General features: G+C 38.5%; 1 protein-coding gene across 2 annotated transcripts in view; it reads right to left on the bottom strand.

The window, feature by feature from the left end:
- Positions 1 to 18,402, bottom strand: part of LOC131699001 (serine/arginine repetitive matrix protein 4-like) — a 40,304-nt gene extending 21,902 nt beyond the window's left edge. For both annotated transcript variants that reach the window (XM_058994109.1, XM_058994110.1), the window contains exon 1: positions 17,753 to 18,402. In XM_058994109.1, coding sequence (XP_058850092.1) covers positions 17,753 to 17,883 — 131 coding nt within the window. In that variant the 5' untranslated portion in view covers positions 17,884 to 18,402. The remainder of the gene's footprint in view (positions 1 to 17,752) is intronic.
- Positions 18,403 to 20,183: the final 1,781 nt, after the last annotated feature.

The following is a 20,183-nucleotide window of genomic DNA, read 5'->3' as shown; positions in this document are numbered from 1 at the left end:
CACAAGCAGCAGGGCCATGGAATTGATTTATCATCCTGTTGAAATGATTGTGACAACAAGACAATTGAGACTTCCCAGTGTCTTCCTTCTTCAGATTCTCAGAACATGCAAAGATTGCTTAATCTGTGATGCAAGAATCCCGAGCTAATTTCCAGTCTCATTATCCAAATGCACATCATAAATAAATATAAAAAATATACATAAAGAAATAAATCAGCAGTTAGAAATATGCATTCTGAAGAGTTTCGAAGATGTGATTTCTTCTGAATAAGAGTTAATCACTTTGGGCTTCTTTGTAGTGAAGTATCCAGTATTGAATTGCTTTCAAATCTCTGTGTCAGCAAAGGATGGTACTTCCTATACTATCTGAAAACGCTTTTTTATTTTCTCATATAAAGCCCCAAATGAATTCTTTCATTTGCCCACATTATGCATTTTGTACTACCATCTGGCAGTTATCTGGATGTACAATCTCAAACTCAGTAAAAGTAACTTTAATATGTAATGAAAGATAAATGTTCTGCACATTGCAATTAGCCTGATTTAAAATAAATAAATAATTATGAGCATGTAGAAGGTGATGCACACTTCTCCAGAACTCAATGCTCTAATTACCAGCCCCTATATATAATAATGAGCATGTAGAAGGTGATGCACACTTCACCAGAACTCAATGCTCTAATTACCAGCCCCTCTATATAATAATGAGCATGTAGAAGGTGATGCACACTTCTGCAGAACTCAATGCTCTAATTACCAGCCTCTCTATATAATAATGAGCATGTAGAAGGTGATGCACACTTCTGCAGAACTCAATGCTCTAATTACCAGCCCCTCTATATAATAATGAGCATGTAGAAGGTGATGCACACTTCACCAGAACTCAATGCTCTAATTACCAGCCCCTCTATATAATAATTCTAAAAGCACATCTTCACAGTTATCTGTCCATCATGTTCATCATTGCTGACAGTGATGCCGCAATGGCTTTGGTTTGTGATCCGTGTAGATTAGTGATATAACGAGCCCAGGTAAGATAATGCAGCCACTACTGTCAAACTCTCATTTATCACGTTGCCAAAGGCGAAGAAGAACCAGTTAACAAAATAAACACATTTGTGATGCAGCCAGTTGCATTTTATTATTAGCGTTATTTATAAATAGATTTCAATATATTATTCTCATTTTGTGTCGTCTTGTTACCCATGACAACAGGTTATATTGCTTGAGTTCTGCTTTGGCTCATGGTTGCTCTGTACATGAGCTGTCCATGGTATCAGTTCCCAGCCATCTTTCAAACAGGACATTAACACAGAATCACAACTGTCTCCATAGCCTAGTAATATCACATGCTAGGAAATGGATAGCTACCCTACAGTACATCATGCTATATAATAGAAACCTATAAGAGGAGCCATGTATGCAACACAGCTGAATGGTTTCTATTGTACTGTACCTTTATATATGGTCGTTTCAGAATACATCTTAAAGATGTTTTTGTTTTTGTATTATTATTGTTTTTAGTGTATTCTGGCCAATTGACAGCATATGCACACAAACACAGATTAGTAAGTAGTAAGTGCTTATGATTGTAAAACATCACAACATTTAAAACAACACAATCTGAATAGATCTGGCGGAGTAGCGCTCATAAACTAAATACTGACTTCTAAAATTAACCAACAATGTACAGGTTGTTCCAATATTCTTAATCAAACTTTGAGAAATTTCACTTTCCTTTAAACCTGTATAGTTCTGAAACACGAATCACAAAAGTCACTTTAAATTGAAACTCATAACCCCTAAAACCCAAGGATGCATCTCATGTTTGCCTATCTTTCTTCTGAAATCCCTTGTACTGGCTGACCCTGAGTCGTAAAGGATGATAGCTGATAGGAGGGGACAGTAAGGATTTAATGGCACTTTTGCTCAGATTTAGTGGAATGCAAACATCTTACTTTCTGTATTTGCAGTGTCTCTGGACACTGATATGAAACGCTTTTCATCAAAACATTGCAAAGTGTGACCTGGATTGTTTGGAAGGCAAGTGAGGCAGGTTTATTAAATTAGTACTGCCTGATGATAAAATAGCATGGCATAATGGTGTGATTAATTTCTTTATCACGAAAAGCACAGATTGTAATTACAACACTGTACACGGCTCTGTGAACTGCACATCAATCAAATTACAGCAATCCACTCTGTGAAATCACCACCGTCCAAACAGAATGAATTAAGGGTCCAGTCTGGTCTTCTCTCCCTAACAGAAAGGGAAGTGGCAAGTGAAATATAAAGCCAGATCAATATGAACTCTTAGCTATAGTCTGTCCATCACTTATCTCTGGTGGAACCCTATTAGTGTGAGCTACAATGCTGCTTCTTATTCGCTGTGTTAATGATGGCCTGACATTTCTAAATGGTCTTTTCTATCCGCAGAGCATGACTCTCTTCTCGTTGTGTTGGCAATAAAGGAAGACAACTGAGTTTGGGGTGGAGGAGAAAGCTTGAAAGCTTGCTATAAGTACCTTTAAAATGTCAAATCAAAGCCGTCAACATGTTGGAAACTGTCTGGGGACTGAAGGGGAAGATTCACACCAGGGCGCTATGTAAGTACCTCTGTATCTCTTCAGTGCTCAATACCTTCCAAGGGTTCCAAGACTTCTGCATCTCAACTGATGCCATTCTGGACAGGTCACTAAGCTAATACAGCAATGACTCTTGAATGGACAATGCAATGATCAATACCATTCACCTTGACTGGAAAAGACCTTTATGATCCAATTCAATGCTTGATTGATATTAGCAATGAACACAAATAACCTCCAGCCCAGGTCAGAAGGTGCTCTGTATTGAAATCCCAACAGAGATGAACCTGACTAGAGCTGATTCTCTCAAACGGGGCCTCCATCTCCACTGCTAACAATGCCTTTTTATTCCATTACTGTTACAAGCTGCCATGAATTAAAATCCATTTATTACATTCAGAAGAAAAAGTCCAGGAGCACACAGTGATGATTTGGATTGGGGTTTGGAGATAAGAACAATTATCAAGCATGACTTAATGTGAATTCAGGAGTATTTGGGCTTTTGTTAAAGAAGAAATGCCTTTTTTTGCTCTTTATGAAAACCCTATTATTGATTTTTTTTATGTAAGAAGGCGGGTCGCTATGTTAGCTACTATTAAAAAAAAACGTTTTAGGGTCACAAGAAGTGCAGCCAATTACAAATGCAATATTTAGTTGTACTGAACCTTGATTACAAATTAAAAGCAGACTTTACATGATGAAAACACATCACACCTGCTAACCTGACCTTTATCGACGTACCACCCCAATGGAAACGCAGGGGATGATTTGAACCTGTTTGGAATAATTCAGCAGGTCTTGACACTACAGGGAAGGCTGCTGTGGTTTAATTAGTCCTGTTTAAAATGCAATTCTTAACTGAACTTCCTTTCTGGGCTATCAAAGCACCTCCTGTTTATGCTAATATCTGTCAGAAATGACTAAGAACAATCAAAGACCAAACCACTGCTAATTACAAGAACGTAAATAAATAATCAGTCATTAAGTGACATTCAAGGTGATTAGGAGCTGAGAGAAACTGCAGCTGTTTCTGAATTTATTTTACCTCTCATGTGCTTAAATTATTCATCTGTCAATGGCAGAATTAATGCTGATCCGTCTATGCCTTCAAGTGTGATATACATCGGCATTATCAATTGGACATACTTTGTATCCTTTAAAGGTTCATAGTGAGATAACAGCAGGGTTAACTGAAGCATGCAGTCAAGCAGATGTATGCAGCACTAAACTTTGATGCCAAACTACTACCTTCTGACATGCATGACTTGAACTTGATTGAAAGAAAATAAGTTTGATTAAAGTGGCAAACAAATGCAAAGGATTAGTCTGCTAATATTTTAGTTTTTAATTATTTGACCAGTATATTCATAAAAGGGCTTTATCATGTCAAATATACGCATACTCTATACTGTGGTAATATAAGTTAAAACTGTATCACTGCACCCAAAAGCCATGTGAAAAGACAAAGCAAGTCTTGAATCAGCAAAACCATCTTACAACCTACAAAACAGCACTGCAATATTGGTCGGTTTTGTTTCCCTGTTCTGTAGCATACAGGCCATTAGCCAATTTGCATCAGTACTATGAGTGATTCTGATTAGACTGCTAACACTCCTAAAAGCAATCCAGTGCAATTGCATCCACAACTTTTTCTTTATCTTGCTGCTTTGCTGTTCAGGGTACCAGCAATCTGGAAACTTTTCAAGTGCCATGATTTGATGCTATCAGTAACAGGGTGTTCACATTCCCCTACACGTCCACATTGACCTGCACAAGGGATTCAGAGTGCAAAGAGACTGGAGAGGGCCAGATCAATGTATAATTAATCAGGGGATAATTACACATCAGGAAGCCAATGCTCCAGACCCTTTGAATGTTCCAGCGGAGCCAGCAGAGCTCTGGGGTCAGATAGAGTTCAACTGATCCATTCTTAGAACTGGATTGTTGATGCTGTCATGATCAGAGTTGAAGCAATCCACTACTCTCTGAACCTGAAGGCAGGTTGTATTTTACAGGGCTGGCTTTTGTTCAGATAGCTCCTAAAGGGTCCAAACCATACCCTTTTCCCATACGGAAAATAAATATATATTTTAATATATGGAATTATATATTTTTTAAACCTGAAATGTATTTATAATATATTTTTTAAAACATGACATGTTGCTTAAATATATTTATAATATACTATAAATGTATTTTGTAAATCAACATATTCACATTTATACATTTTATTTTTCTAAATTATATTCAAAATACATTGTAAAATATGTTGTAAATAAATGTATTCACATTAATATATTTAAAAGTGTACGCAGTGTTTTCAAACAATATATTTATATATTGCATATAATGGGAGACTGCGATGGTCAGGCAGCACTAAATTTAAAACAAGAAGGCTTCATAAGTTTATCCATGTACAGCAGATAAAAACACAGACACTGTGATTTTAATTCGGTAAATAAGTTTATTCTTGATGGAACAAATATGGTCATTAATCAATCTTTCTGCAGACACCGAAGTTTTACAGATACCTCATAAAAAATAACTGGGTTAAGCCTAGTATTTAGAAGAAAAAAAGAGAGGTGAGTAACAATATATTTAAACTGTATGCCCACCAATATGAAAAAAAGAATGAAATTGTAAAAATGTATTTCCAGTTTATTAGTGTTTTTTTTTTACTTTCATAGCTCTATTTTTAGCAACAATTCCATAGCTATTAATGAATTTTTAATTGGAAGCAGCAGTTTTTTGTAATGTCTCATAGTTTCAGAAGAACAATGTTAGCAGGACTACAGAAAAGCAGCCCAAACACCTGTTGTAATGCAAACAACCTTTTAGCATATGTTGAAAGCTTTTCATTTTTGTACTTGAGTGTTTTATATACACTGAATTTTTTACAAAATGTTGATATATTCCGTTATGTTTAAAGATAGTAGTTATTTTTAAGTGAAATTGCGGAATTCCATTCCTTTCTTATTTATTTGCTTCATATCTGTTTGGTGGAACACATGCAAAATATGGTGTGTGTCCAGGCACTTTACATTATGTAATATATTGTGAATACATTATATAATACATGTTTAGTAAATATATTGAATAATACATTTCTAAAAAATACATGGACAATATAATTGATATATTGTTACCTGAAATTATATTTTAAATATATTTAAAATATGTTTAAGCAAATACATTGTAAATATATTTTCCATATGATGAAAACGGGCCAATTTCGTAATATGTTAAATATATTTTATATAACGTTACATACATAATACATATATTTTTCCATATAATTTATCATTCCCGAAGACTATGAGTTTTAGTTGAATAATATGTTTACATATTTAAATATATATATTTTTTTAGTATGGGTTCTCATCTTTTGTTGTAGACTAACAAGTAGAATAGGAAATGAGAACACACTGTGAGCCTCCATTCAGCCCACTTTCTCACACACAAAGGATACAGCATATAGAAGGAATCAGGCCTTTAGGTATTCTTAGCCATCTGTCCACAGCTATTCTCTCTTTTAAATGGGCTAACAAACAGGATGCATGCCATGCTGGAGCACGCAGCTTCCAATGGGCTTCAATACAGATCACATGGGACGCAGAAACAAGCTGAGGCACAGGAATATGCAGTCATTTTAATAACAGACTGCTGTTATTAAAATGACTGCATATTGTCTATTTTCATGGAAGACCAGATGTGCACTTTAAGGTCAATTTGAATTGTATGAATCGGGTGAGATTATTTTCCTAAGTGGTGCATGATGTGGTTTTAGTAGCAGAGAATGGAGCAACAAGCAGGACTCTAATCTATGAACAAATGTGTACTGTACACCAGATTCCCATGATGCATTGAAATGAAAGTTGAAAACATAATGATAATATATTTAAATATATAAGCATAAAGGATTAGCAAGTGAAAGAAAGGAGTTTAGGGGGTAGCAGGGTTTGAGAGGGGTTCTGTCTGCCAGGGACACTGTGATGAAGAGGCAGTGCTTGCTCAATGAAAAGTGAGAGCTGATGCAGCACTCAGTAACTCCTCTGCTTCAGACACTGAGCAGGAAGCCTTTGTTCTATTCCTGAGTAACCGTGAGTCAAACCGCCACATCTTCACACTCCATCACTGGATATTGTCAAGGACGACACCGGAGACTGTCAGCTCAGTGCTCTAAAGTTGATGTGAAAGATATCTGCAAGATTAACCCCTGTTTACTGTCTAAATCCTGCTGCCAGTTGCGCTGCTTCCAGAGGGCATAACTGCTATATATATATATATATATATATATATATATATATATATATATATATATATATATTGTGAGATAGCAGGTTGAGTGAGACAGCAGGGAGGGGGTTAAAACCTCCCTGCGAGAGAGAAAAAACATGTGAGAATGCACCTTTTGTTGATTGTTTTATTAATGATCATCCACACCTGGGCGTTATTGGGGAGTTTAAAAGGAGAGCAGGCAGTCTGCTCGAGGCTGCTGAGGAGAAGGACATGGAAAGGAGTACTCTGTGTCCTAGCAGTCCCAATGTAAGTACTGTGCTGTGTTTAGCTTTGTAAAGCGTGTGTTTTGGTTGCTATGGGTAAACGGGGTATCCGTCCCGTGTTAGGAAGGGCGTTCCTGTATGTTTAGTTAGTGCTCGTATAAGAGCTAGGTGTTTGTTTTGTGTTTTTGTTTGTTTTATTAAAAGTGCGCGTAAGCGCTGAACCACCTATTTCTGTGTCTGGGTCAATTCTTAAAGGGGCAACGAACCCGAGTGGGTGAAGTTCTTTCATAATATATATATATATATATATATATATATATATATAATGCAAGAAAAATAGGCTTTATTTTGTTCAGCTTTAGACAAATCGAAACAATTTAATTGAAACACAACTATGGAAACATAAGCAATGTACTGCATTAAATACATTCTAATGCATGTTTTGTACATTATTGTTGTTATAATAATTGTTTTAAACACATTTTTAAAAGACATGCTGTAGTTTAAAAATAGATATTATAAATGCTTTAAATCTGTATAATATTCAGTTATTTTTTTACTTCTCTACGGATAATGTTTAATAAAATATTTGTTTATTATACTTTTATGCAGCTAATGAAACTTATGACCTATTTTATTAATGATATTTCAAACATATGCAATGTCACCGAATTTCTTCAGATGTGAATTCAAACACAAGAGCCTTTCAAGAAACTGTCACCCTTTCATCACCATTCATAACTGACTTTCCAACACTGCTCTCCTCCTGTCAGTCTGGGATTCTGTTACTGCTTACTGGCAAGCTCAGTAACCACAGGACATGAAACACAAAAAGACAGGTGATAGAAACAGCCAGAGACCCATCACTGACTGTATTCCCAGAGAAACGTATGGCTCGCTTTGAAACACAATCTTATACTTCCCCTTAAAAACCTATTTAACCAACCCAGAAGCCTATTTGAGATAAATACACAGGCAGCTATAAATACACATAGGATGACATTATCATAACCTACAGCTTGTATTAAACAAGAACAAAGCTGGCACAAAGAAAGGGGGCCAAGCTTTTCAAATAGTGTGAGGGAATGGCTGTTTAAAAAGCATGATAAGGAAACAACATGTTCAACTTAAATTCAAAATAGATTTATTTTTCTTTGTAAAATAATGCCTTTGCAAACCACAGACTTTGGCTTACTGCAGCACAATGCAAAACGCATCTACCTTTCTAAGTAATCCATGTTGATTGATATTGAAATCTTAAGAACTAGTGAACTCTTTTAACAGAGCGTCTGATGAATATGAATGCAGTTACAGGATTTTTGCGGTTGTATCAAACCAGCTTCAATCCTCTTTGTAACAATGCCTAACAGCTTGCAATGGTGCTGGTGTTGATGCACTCTAATGAATAAGAAGCAGTCAGACTCCAATCATTATCCCACTACGCTATAGCAAGATTTCATTCCTATTAGGGCTCAAGAGTGCCAGACTTCTGCAGTGACCAATCCCCCTTCTCTGGTTGTAAAGATATGTTGAAGATAATATCCCTAATCCAGTTTACAATGCACCCAGAGAGCCAGCAGAGACGGTGAACCCGTCACTTCTGTTTTGGTTAATCAGCACTCGGAACAAACCGCTGGCTACGAAAGCATCCGTCGCAATCACAGTCATTTCATTGCACTGCCCTACCAGCAGGAGAAGGGCAATCACAGTCATTTCATTGCACTGCCCTACCTGCAGGAGAAGGGCAATCACAGTCATTTCATTGCACTGCCCTACCTGCAGGAGAAGGGAGCAAACCCTGGTCCCTTGGTCCAGAGACCAACAGGATATATACTCAGAAACACTGAGATCATGCTAGGTGCACTGCAGTCCCAGCATTCCCCAGAAAGTGTAATGTAGAGATGTGGCTCTACATAGCATTTACTGGGGATGTGGCTCTACTCATTTTAGTGGAAAAAACTATTTGTAAATTCAGTTCCAAACAATAAAGAATAAACTCCACAAATGTGTTTCATGCATAACCAGGATGAATCTATACCCTGGACAGGCCAGTGTGTCTGTAAGCTCTACACATATCAAATCAATATTTTATTGTATTTGAATAAGCAAGAATACATTTTTTACTCTTGCAGTTTTCCAGCAGACTGTGCTTACAGTTATAAATGTGATAAATCAAATGAGATGCTAGGGTTCAGCTGCAAGACAAAAATATTTTTTGGAATAATATTATGGTGTGAAGTTCATTTCAACATCTACAGTATTTTTAAATCTTGGCTTCATTGTCTCCTATTAGATTTTTCAGAAAAGCCACAGGCTTATATGAACTTACCAGTAGGGTATTGAAAATATATTACGACGAGACTGGGTTCAAAATGTTTTAGCACAAGAAACATTTACTGCAAAACAGTGGGGCTCTTGTACCCTGTGGTATATCAGTTTAAGCTGCAAAGAAGACATTTTCTTACAAAGCTGCTTTGCCTCCTCAGACAGGAGCTCTCGTTCCTGACCCACTTCTCCTGGAAGTTTGTTACAAAAGCCCATCATTACTCGAATGTTTTCTCCTTGCAACCAACATACAGTAATTGCACTGTTGATGGTGATTATTATTATTATTATTATTATTATTTATTTCTTAGCAGACGCCCTTATCCAGGGCGACTTACAATCGCAAGCAAATACAAATACATTCAAGTGTTACAATATAAGTCATACAATAAGAACAAGAAATACAATAATTCTCAAGTGTGACAAACCACAATTCAATAATACAGCAGATAATAGTGAAAGTTACATCAGGGTATGATGTAACTTTTTGATGCATGCATTGTTCCTGTTAAGAAAGTGGATCCGTTGGATTTAAGTTGATTCGATGGATTGGAAGCATTGTTTTCATGGGCATGAACATTTGATATATTAAAATGGCCCCAGCTGTGTCAACAACAAGCTGAACATGTCACAGCAAGCCTGTCAACCAATTCAAAGTTGCTTCAAAGAAACTGGATGAAAACACACCTGAGACACTGAAAAAGCTAAGTGCTGCTCCCAAAATGCTGCAATGTCAGCAGAGAGCTTCTGAAAACTCAAATGTGATCCTTCATAGAAGAACAACACTGACACAACATTGTAAAAACTATTTTTAAAAACACAGATTGTGTGCAACCAGTTAAGGAGAGTATTCTAAATCTTTTGACTTCAGCTCTCTCAAGAAACAAATTGATTATCAATCTGTAGATGAGAGCTTTGCACAAGAGCATGATGATCAATCTATTTACTTACCTACATTGAACATGTTTGTACATGTACATAAATGGATAAAATGTGCAAAGTGCAACACAATCATGTGTCCTCTAGAGTGTAAACGGGAGTCCAGACTTGCAGTGCTCTGTGGAGAATACAATTAGGTTCACAGCTGTCTGACAGTTAATCTAACGTGACTCAGGACTGACTAAAATACTTACATTTAGAGATGTCATGTTTAAAAAAAATATTCCACATTAATATCTGACTCAGGGTGCAGAGCCTGCTACATAATTGACCAAGGAGACAGTTTGGAGTCCAGCCTGAAGAGTTGAGTAAACTGATTGAATACAATGTCATTACAATGTCCTTCCAGCAAGCTGGAAGCAGTAAGCTATATCTATCTCTTTCTCTGAGAAACCCAGTGTGACCCATAACAGCAGACAGGAGTGAAGAAATAGAGTGTGCTGCTGCAGCAAATTCTGCACACCGTCTGCAAGCATGCTTTTACTTTCTGCAGAGTTACAAAGTGTGTGTTTGTTCTATCTAAGTCAAATCATTGCTTACTCAAAGCTATCCGTCTTGTCAGGTTTTGCTTGTTTTTCTGATGCCTTTTTGGTTAATGAGCTGACGTGAGCTATTCTTTTCAGTGCTTTCACATATAAAGCATTATAATTGTACCATAAGTGGTAGCAATAACATACATACCCATGCACACAACAACATGTATACCCATGCACACAGCAACGTGCATACCCATGCACACAACAACATGTATACCCATGCACACAGCAACGTGCATACCCATGCACACAGCAACATGTATACCCATGCACACAGCAACGTGCATACCCATGCACACAGCAACATGTATACCCATGCACACAGCAACATGCATACCCATGCACACAGCAACATGCATACCCATGCACACAGCAACATGCATACCCATGCACACAGCAACATGCATACCCATGCACACAGCAACATGTATACCCATGCACACAGCAACGTGCATATCCATGCACACAGCAACATGTATACCCATGCACACAGCAACATGCATTCCCATGCACACAGCAACATGCATACCCATGCACACAGCAACATGCATACCCATGCACACAGCAACATACATACCCATGCACACAGCAACATACATAACCTTGCACACAGCAACGTGCATACCCATGCACACAGCAACGTGCATACCCATGCACACAGCAACATGTATACCCATGCACACAGCAACATGCATACCCATGCACACAGCAACATACATACCCATGCACACAGCAACATACATAACCTTGCACACAGCAATGTGCATACCCATGCACACAGCAACATGCATACCCATGCACACAGCAGCATGCATACCCATGCACACAACAACATGTATACCCATGTACACAGCAACATGCATACCCATGCACACAGCAACATACATACCCATGCACACAGCAACATACATAACCTTGCACACAGCAACGTGCATACCCATGCACACAGCAACGTGCATACCCATGCACACAGCAACATGTATACCCATGCACACAGCAACATGCATACCCATGCACACAGCAACATACATACCCATGCACACAGCAACATACATAACCTTGCACACAGCAACGTGCATACCCATGCACACAGCAACATGCATACCCATGCACACAGCAACATGCATACCCATGCACACAACAACATGCATACCCATGCACACAGCAACATATATACCCATGCACACAGCAACACGCATAGCCTTGCACACAGCAACATGCATACCCATGCACACAGCAACATGCATATCCATGCACACAGCAACATGCATAGCCATGCACACAACACCATGCATATCCATGCACACAGCAACATGCATACCCATGCACACACTAATCCATTAACGCCTACACATGTGCACATATAATTGCTAGGTAAAGTACTCAAGCCTCATTGTCAAGATCCAAGAAATAGAGATGGAGCAGGGTTGCTGTATTGTAATATTTGTATCTATTTACATACAATTAGTGAGATCTCAACTTCCTCTCTTATTCCTAATTACAGGCTGTGGGCAGTAGTGGGGGATTTCCTATTATTATTTTTTGTAATTGTTTATTTTAAATCACTTTAAAACACAGACAGTAGCTGCACTTTATTACAGTTCACTTTTGTACTATTATTTAATACATGTACATCTATGATCTTGAGAATTTTAAACTAGAAGTTGCAAAAATAAACTAATTTGACTGTATCTCAAAACCGCATTTTTAGCAGTTGAGATGTGATCAGCGGCTTTGGGTGGAAATATAACAACCTCTCTCCCTCTCTCTCCAGCAGCACTTGTACAGGCACATTTCACTGAGATGTTTTGCTTAGAATGTATAATGAAGGAGAAAGAGCCTTGCAGAATAAGAAGTGTCTGACACAATATATCTTTTAGTTGATTGTGTTGTTTTTGAGACAATCACAGCAATTATGTTATGCAGGCAGTTTATATTCTTCTTAATACAGGGTTTACAACTAAGCCATCAAAACCATAATGCTGCTATGAGATGTAAAAAAAAACAAAAAAAAAAACCTGCATTTAAAACAACATATAAGAAGGACCTCACACAATCTTGACTACTCTGAAGAATCCTCATACAGTATATGCACATTTCCCATGTTACATGTTATATGCACATTTCCCATGTTACATGTTATATGCACATTTCCCATGTTACATGTTATATGCACATTTCCCATGTTAATGCACATTTCCCATTTTACGTTATATGCACATTTCCAATGTTAAACCCCCTTTACATAAAAGACCACTTGTTTTAAGGCCTTGTGATACTGCCCAATTGTGAATACCACTCTTGTATAAGGGGAACACATACTGTGCATACCCAGTCTACCAAGAAGCATCACATGACGTCATAATTGATGCAGCAGATGCTGTCATGTATCAACGTATTCCAAACAGTTAAAAAATTGCAGGAACAAAATCTTACACTTGGAACTTTCCTGGTCTGCAAACCTTTGGGTTAATCATCAGAAGCACAACTAGTTACAAAATGAAGGGAACATTCCTCACTGCCCTCCTCCCAGCCTGACGGGCATCTCCTGGTGCAGCAGCAAGCCAAGTGCAGCTGGAACAGGTCCAGCCTCAAACACAATTTGGATGCATAGTTTTATCCAGCAGGTGCCCCTTTGCAGGCTTTTGTTCATTACTTTCCTCTGGAAGCCTCTGTCTATAATGTTGTTGACATCAGACATATTGATCACACAGCTACTTTATAAAGGTCTGCTGAGCTTAGCTGGTGGGATTGGCTTTCAGATCTAATTTGAGCCTCTCTTGATTTAAACTGAATTTAACAAGAATGGCCCACTTTAACCTGCATCTCCTTGTTTCTTTAAACACAGCAACATGCTGCCAGCAATGCCTTTATTCCAGCTCTGTGTTGCTAATCGAGTAGTTTTATATACAGTTCAGAACTCCAGGTCCTTTACTGGGTGTAGTTTCTCTGTGAACTGGGTAATACAAGGTCTATTATCACAGACAGGCTTGATGTCCTGCCAAGTGCATACACTGTATATGTCTTTGAGGGAAAGATTCCATAATTCAGTTTACATTTGCTTTGTTTTCAAACTGATGGCTGATAAAAACTGAACAATCAATAAACTGCTGTTACAAAAGTGTACTGAATTACTGTAATGAGCTTAAACTATGTGACAAGGAGAGAATTCTGGTGTGTATATACAGTATATATAAATAATCAAGCAAGTCAGGAGTACCTCGAAGAAGGCCTTCAATAACAAGTCCATGGTGATGTCACGAAGCAGAAGTGTCTGGCTGGTGCCATGACAACCTGAAGGCACTTCCAAGTCACTAGTTTGTGGTTTCATTTGAAATGTGGATCAAAAGCATGCTCTGCAGAACAGAAGGATACACCCAGCTTCATATAACTGACTGAGGTTCTGTACTTTCTTTGAAATGCCTTGAAATTGTTTCTCACTAAACTGACTCTCTGCTGTGTTCAAAACCAGTCACTTCACACTCCTAGTGATTCTGAAGGGAGGTCCTACTCTGTGTTTTGTAATTGCATTCAGTATACAGACACAGTAACAGCCTGAATGGTATGCAAAACAGATACAAATGTGATTGTGAAGATGGAATGCCCTGGAGTCTTTCAATGTAATAAAGTATTGCAATGCTGCTGTTAATTGGAATATGCAGGATCCTGTCTGCTGTGGGACCCCAGTGCCCCACAGTCTAGTCATTTGTTGAAACATATTGTTGAAGATTCAATCATTCCCTGCCTAGCCAAGAGGTTACACATTTCAAACCTATAATAACAAGGATATGTTCTATTGGAGGAACTGAAATAAATAAATGTACAGTGTATTCATCCTGCCTAAATCTTACTTACAGCCAATGCCTATTCCTGAAACCAGAGACTTTCTTACACATTATTCAAATTACTGCCAGTGATATTTCAATGTTTCATAATGTAACACACAGAGGGCTTCATCTGCATGCATTTACAGGAGGATTGAATTCAGCTGGTAATTGATCTAACACTTTTGCATGCAGCAGTTACAGTTATTTATGAAATAACACCTACAGGCATTAATGCACGCGTTGCAAATGTTCAAACATTTAGCTATGATGATTCAATCCACGTGCTTGTGCAAAACAGGATGCTTGTTAAATGTCCTCAAGTGAATCATACAAATGGTTTGACATTACAGGGGAATATACATTTGTTAGTGGCACGCTCGAGATCCACTGTACCCCCCTCCCCCATCCCTCTCCCAACCAACACACACACAAGCACCACACAATATTCATAATAATAATATACCAAAATCTACCCAAATTCAACATAAATGCTGCATTATTTCGACCGCAATTCCATCATGGTGTATATTTGTCTGATGAACATGTAATCCTTCAGATCAGGCTGATAGAGAGCTTTTCTTAATCTCTCTCTCTCTCTCGCTCTCTCTCTCTCTCTCTCTCTCTCTCTCTCTCTCTCTCTCGTTAAACTGGCATCTGCTCAGGAAGAGCTCTCTCTTACAATCAGCCTGTCTGCCTGTCTGCCTGCCTGCCTGCCTGCCTCTGCCTGCTTGCCTGCCTGTCTGCCTGCCTGCCTCTCTGCCTACCATCTGCTCCTTCCAGGCCAAGCCTTCCCCTCCCCCTTTAAAATCCATTGAATTTTTAATGCACGGTACAAACCAGCTTGTTGGATAGAATAGCCGGGAGAGCGTCCCTCCAGCTGGAGTGGCGGTGAACACATCCCTTTCTAGAGAAGGGGGGGAGGGGAGGGGGGGGGAGTCGGCTCTATTTATCAAACTACAGGCATCAGGGGAGCCTGCAGGCAGCTCCAGTTACGTTAAAAGAAAAGGACAATAAGAGAGAAATAAAACGGCAATAATTGCACAGCATTCTGTGTCTCCCTTTCTCCTTTCCTGCCTTTCTCTCAGTCATCAAACACTTCCAAGCATTGCATGACCCTTCTGTTAACTCAGACAGTAAACCATTTAACTGTTCTAGAGACTGAAAACTGTTGATCCAACAAACAAGAAGCAGACCCAACAGGGCTGAATGAGTTCAGACTGACACATTATTTTTAAGGAATCTTCCTTGGGTTTCACATCTTAATTGTTTTTTTTTGATGCAGATACAGCAATCTATTCAATTGATCTAAATTATTTGAAGCGGAAATTTTAAAAAAAAGAAGCATCTTTAGCAAACATGTGTCAGTGTCTTTAGGGAGTTCCCTGGGAATCAAATCTACAGATGAAGAAGACAGCGTGAGGAGAGCCAAGCCAGTCTTCACTGTAATTCTGTTTTATATGGCATGAAGATGCCTCTATACGCATGTGTACAAAGACAATAGTGATGAAATGATTGATAGCAGTAAGACTGTGTATATTATATACTACAAAGTGTACAGATGCAATGTTTAATAGTGCATACTTTGTAAACTATAAACAAATCAGTAACAATAAAAAATGGATTCTGTTTCTGATATTTTCATGACAACGCAGGTAATTACTCACAATCTTTTACAGATTTGTCTTTTAAAAGCACTCCCAACAGACTAATATAGCGCCTTCTATATGAGTAAATACCTGAGCTTTCCAGATCTACCTCTTAATGTTGATCACTTTCTTTACTTAATGTTGCTTTTCAAATCTGTGTAAGCTGTGATCTGGTTTGGAAGAAACGATATTTAGGCAACATTTTTCTTACTGTCTCATTTTCAGTGCAAATTGCAATGAATTTCTCAAAGGGTCATCACTGTGAAAATAAGGAGCTCTTACTGCAGCAAAACAGTTAATCTTCATTCCAAGGAAAGAAAGCACACATTTCCAACTATCCTGCGCCTTGAAGACTATTCATACTGCTTCCATGCTTCATACACGTGTGTAAATCTACAGCATTCCCAGACAAATCACAACATGAAAATGAGGTTCAACACAGTGCTGTCCACTGATGCTTTATTAAAATGTATATGTTAATATCATGATAGTAATGTGGATCCAGTTGTACTAAACTAGGATCTTTTATTGCTTGAAGTGCCATGTAGTGTTTGTCTTGACACACACGACCCACAGATACATGATTTTATACAAACATCGTAAAACTTACCAGCTGAAACTTATACAGTATGTCACATTTAATGCTACCTTTTTATCCTCAGTGAAGGAAATATATGCAAGTTATGATCTTAAGCATGACAAAACCAGTGACAACATGGGCTTCACGGTTCTTAATGAACATTCATGAGCCCAGACTGATTATATACATGTCTTTTCAAATGATGCTTACTGCCCTAAGACAGATTGGGCTGAGATGGAAGATAGAGATGTTTTTGCTGAATTAGGCTTTGGCTAAAGCAGACTACACATAAAGAAAGTAATTCCTGGATAACAAACAGAAATAAAGCAACTCCCTTTTCATTTGTTCTGCTGCTGCTGGCCGATGACTATCTTACCAGAAACCTTGAGATATTGAAAGACACTAAAAATAAAATCAGCATCCACTCCAGACAAAGAGAGGAGAGACTGTTCTCCGGGGATTGCTGAATGAAAAGAAAGTCATTGTCCACGGGGTTAAAGTGGGGTGCTTTTCATTGTGTGCCTTTACCCATCCTTTGTGAGTCTCTGATAGCCAACACTGAGAATTGGATGTATCGGGGGAGGATAACGTGGAACATGTGGAATAAAAAAACAGCTTATTATAGGTACTCCTGAGGGCCCTTTTTATTAACTCTGCAAATGTAATTTATCAATCTTGCACTGGTATCAAAAATAATAATAATGTGAACTTGTATGCACGTAATATCTGAAACAAAGATGTCCTAACTGACAAGTCTGTCACATAATGAAGGGTAACACTAGAGTTTAAGACAGATTGAAAAGTGCACTTACTTGGCCACAGTCCTTCGGGCAATGATGCTGGCTACAAGGATGCTCCCTGGTCTCGGAGTGGCCACAGCTTTGAAGGTTCCCCTCCAGAACTTTTCAAAGAGCTGCTTCTCTCCCTGCTGCATGCTGGCCATGGTCCCGAGTCTTCACACTGACTCTGCTGTGCTGAAGGGTGGAAGCAAGCAGCACTGCTGTTAGTGATGCTGCTGAAGCTGCTGCTGCTGCCTCGCTTGCACCAGCCAGAACAAGGGAGCTGTCCAAATACTGACTGAGGGAAGTTACCGCTGCAACAGTCCTTTCAAATGCGGCGGTCCAATCAGTCTGTGCCTTTCCTTGTCTCCTAGTCCATGTGATCTCTCTCCTTCTGGTCAAACCAATGTGATGTAACAAAGGTTACGCAATGCAATGCTTCATGTGTTTATTTATTTATTTCAATCTGTTTCTTTGCATCCAAATGTAGTAAACCAATAATATATTCAGATGAAATCCATGATTGCACCTTGCCTGTGCCAGCAGCCGTTAGCTTTGAAGTTTTCCCCAGGCTAGTAGAGATGTTCTAATGTGAGTAGTGTGTGCCTGCGTGTGCGTGCGTGTGTGTGTGTGTGTGTGTGTGTGTGTGCGTGTGCGTGTGCATGTGCGTGAGTAGATATGTATGTGCTCACACGAAGCTCTGTTGTTTTCTCTCTTACAGAATATGACGTCGAGGCTGGGGTTTGGTCATTTCCCTCCCTCTTTATATCCCTCCCTCTCCGTGTCTTTGACAAAAGGCTCTGCCTGCTGCCTCCATCAACATAACAATAGACTGCAGGTCTGAGAGAGCAGGCATTGCGTGTGCCTGACACAATGGCCCCTAGGCAGTATCTCTTTGTATTGCACTAGAGAAACAGTAGAATAAACCCCCATCTTCCACGGGGATTAACTAGCGACGTCCTGTCACAACAGATGGCAATTAGGTACTCATAGCTCAGAGAAAAAGCTGCCACACTCACCATTCATTAAAACAGATCCAGTTTAACCCCATAGTTCCCTGAACCACAGCCCCCAGTCAGACACTGGTTATTACAGCTACTTTTCTTGTTTAATTTTATGTATTTTAATATCACAGCCGGGTCTATTGCTATTGTACCTGCCAGATTTAAACCTTGTTTATTTAACCAGGGCTAATTTTCTTTCAGTTTTATGTCTTCATCAATAATGTACTTATCTCCTCACATTAGTTAATATGCCAAACTGTTTTGTAGAACTGACCTTGGGTATCCTGCATCTCTGGACATAGTATGTAATGATGACTTTGATTTTGAATGGGATTTATTGTAGTTGGTCGACATGGTTTTCATCATCAGCAAAGCAAAGTGTTATTTTAGCTTGTGGTCCAAGTTCTGGGGGTCTACAAAGCAGAGGAGTTTAATTGATCGAAATGAAAAATGAGATGCTGTGTTGCCGCAATGCATTTGCAGGTGTAAAAGGTTACTCAAGTAATACTCTGTAATAAAGTGAATGGCTTTGGCTTTGTGGTCAGGATATAACACTTTATTATCAATAGCTGAAGTGTTTGGCACAAGACTAGACTAACGTAGACTAACGTGTCATATACAGTATACTGTCCGGTACTCTCACACTTGCTTACAATAATAAATAATACGATAAAGGCTTCTGCCTTCGATCACAGTGAAAATAACTCTGAAATAGCGCTGAGTAATAATGCAGACTTTATTAACCTGTCTACATTTGCTGGATTTGTCGGTTATTTTTTAAGAGGTTTTTTTTTTTTATTGCATTTTTGTGCATATATTGTAATTGTAAATATGAACTGGGTGCACCTGATAGCTTGTGTACGTCTGTAAATCCCACGTGGGTGGGACTCTGATTTGGTTCAGGTTACCCCTCCTTCATCTGCATGGTTATGATGTTCTTCAGGGAGGTGAAAGGAGCCGTGTTATTGCCCCTGGAATTCCCGGTTCTATGCAGAATGCTCATCTATGCGGGGGCGGAACAGCTTACTCAACAGTCTGTGATTTTGATTGACTTTGATTGGTGTCTTCCAGCATTATATTTTCATCTTCTAATACAATTTTAATTTACTTCAATGGGCGGGTCTATTGTGTTTAGACCTAGAATGTGTATTGACTGAATGAAAAGGTTGTGCAAAGGCACATTGTCAGAGAAGAATAAAACTAAAATAAATAATAATATAAAACTAGCAAGAAAATACAAAGCAGCTCACACACATTTTCTCTTGTCTCTGATAAACAGCAAAAAATATCTATTTAAATGCTAAAAAGGATCAATAAATCCAAGCAAATTCAGTTATCCATGTGCCTGTGAAACTAGTTACTGTTTAAGTCTGAATAGTTAAGCCCAGTTGCATTAACACTACTGTATATTCTCAAATATAGAGCACACTGTTTTATTAACTATCATATTATTTAAGATT

The sequence above is a fragment of the Acipenser ruthenus genome, chromosome 21, assembly GCF_902713425.1.
Source record: "Acipenser ruthenus chromosome 21, fAciRut3.2 maternal haplotype, whole genome shotgun sequence".
In the NCBI taxonomy this organism is placed as follows: Eukaryota; Metazoa; Chordata; class Actinopteri; order Acipenseriformes; family Acipenseridae; genus Acipenser; species Acipenser ruthenus.
The sequence above is the reverse complement of the archived record's forward strand: the minus strand, read 5'-3'. Positions and strand labels throughout refer to the sequence as shown.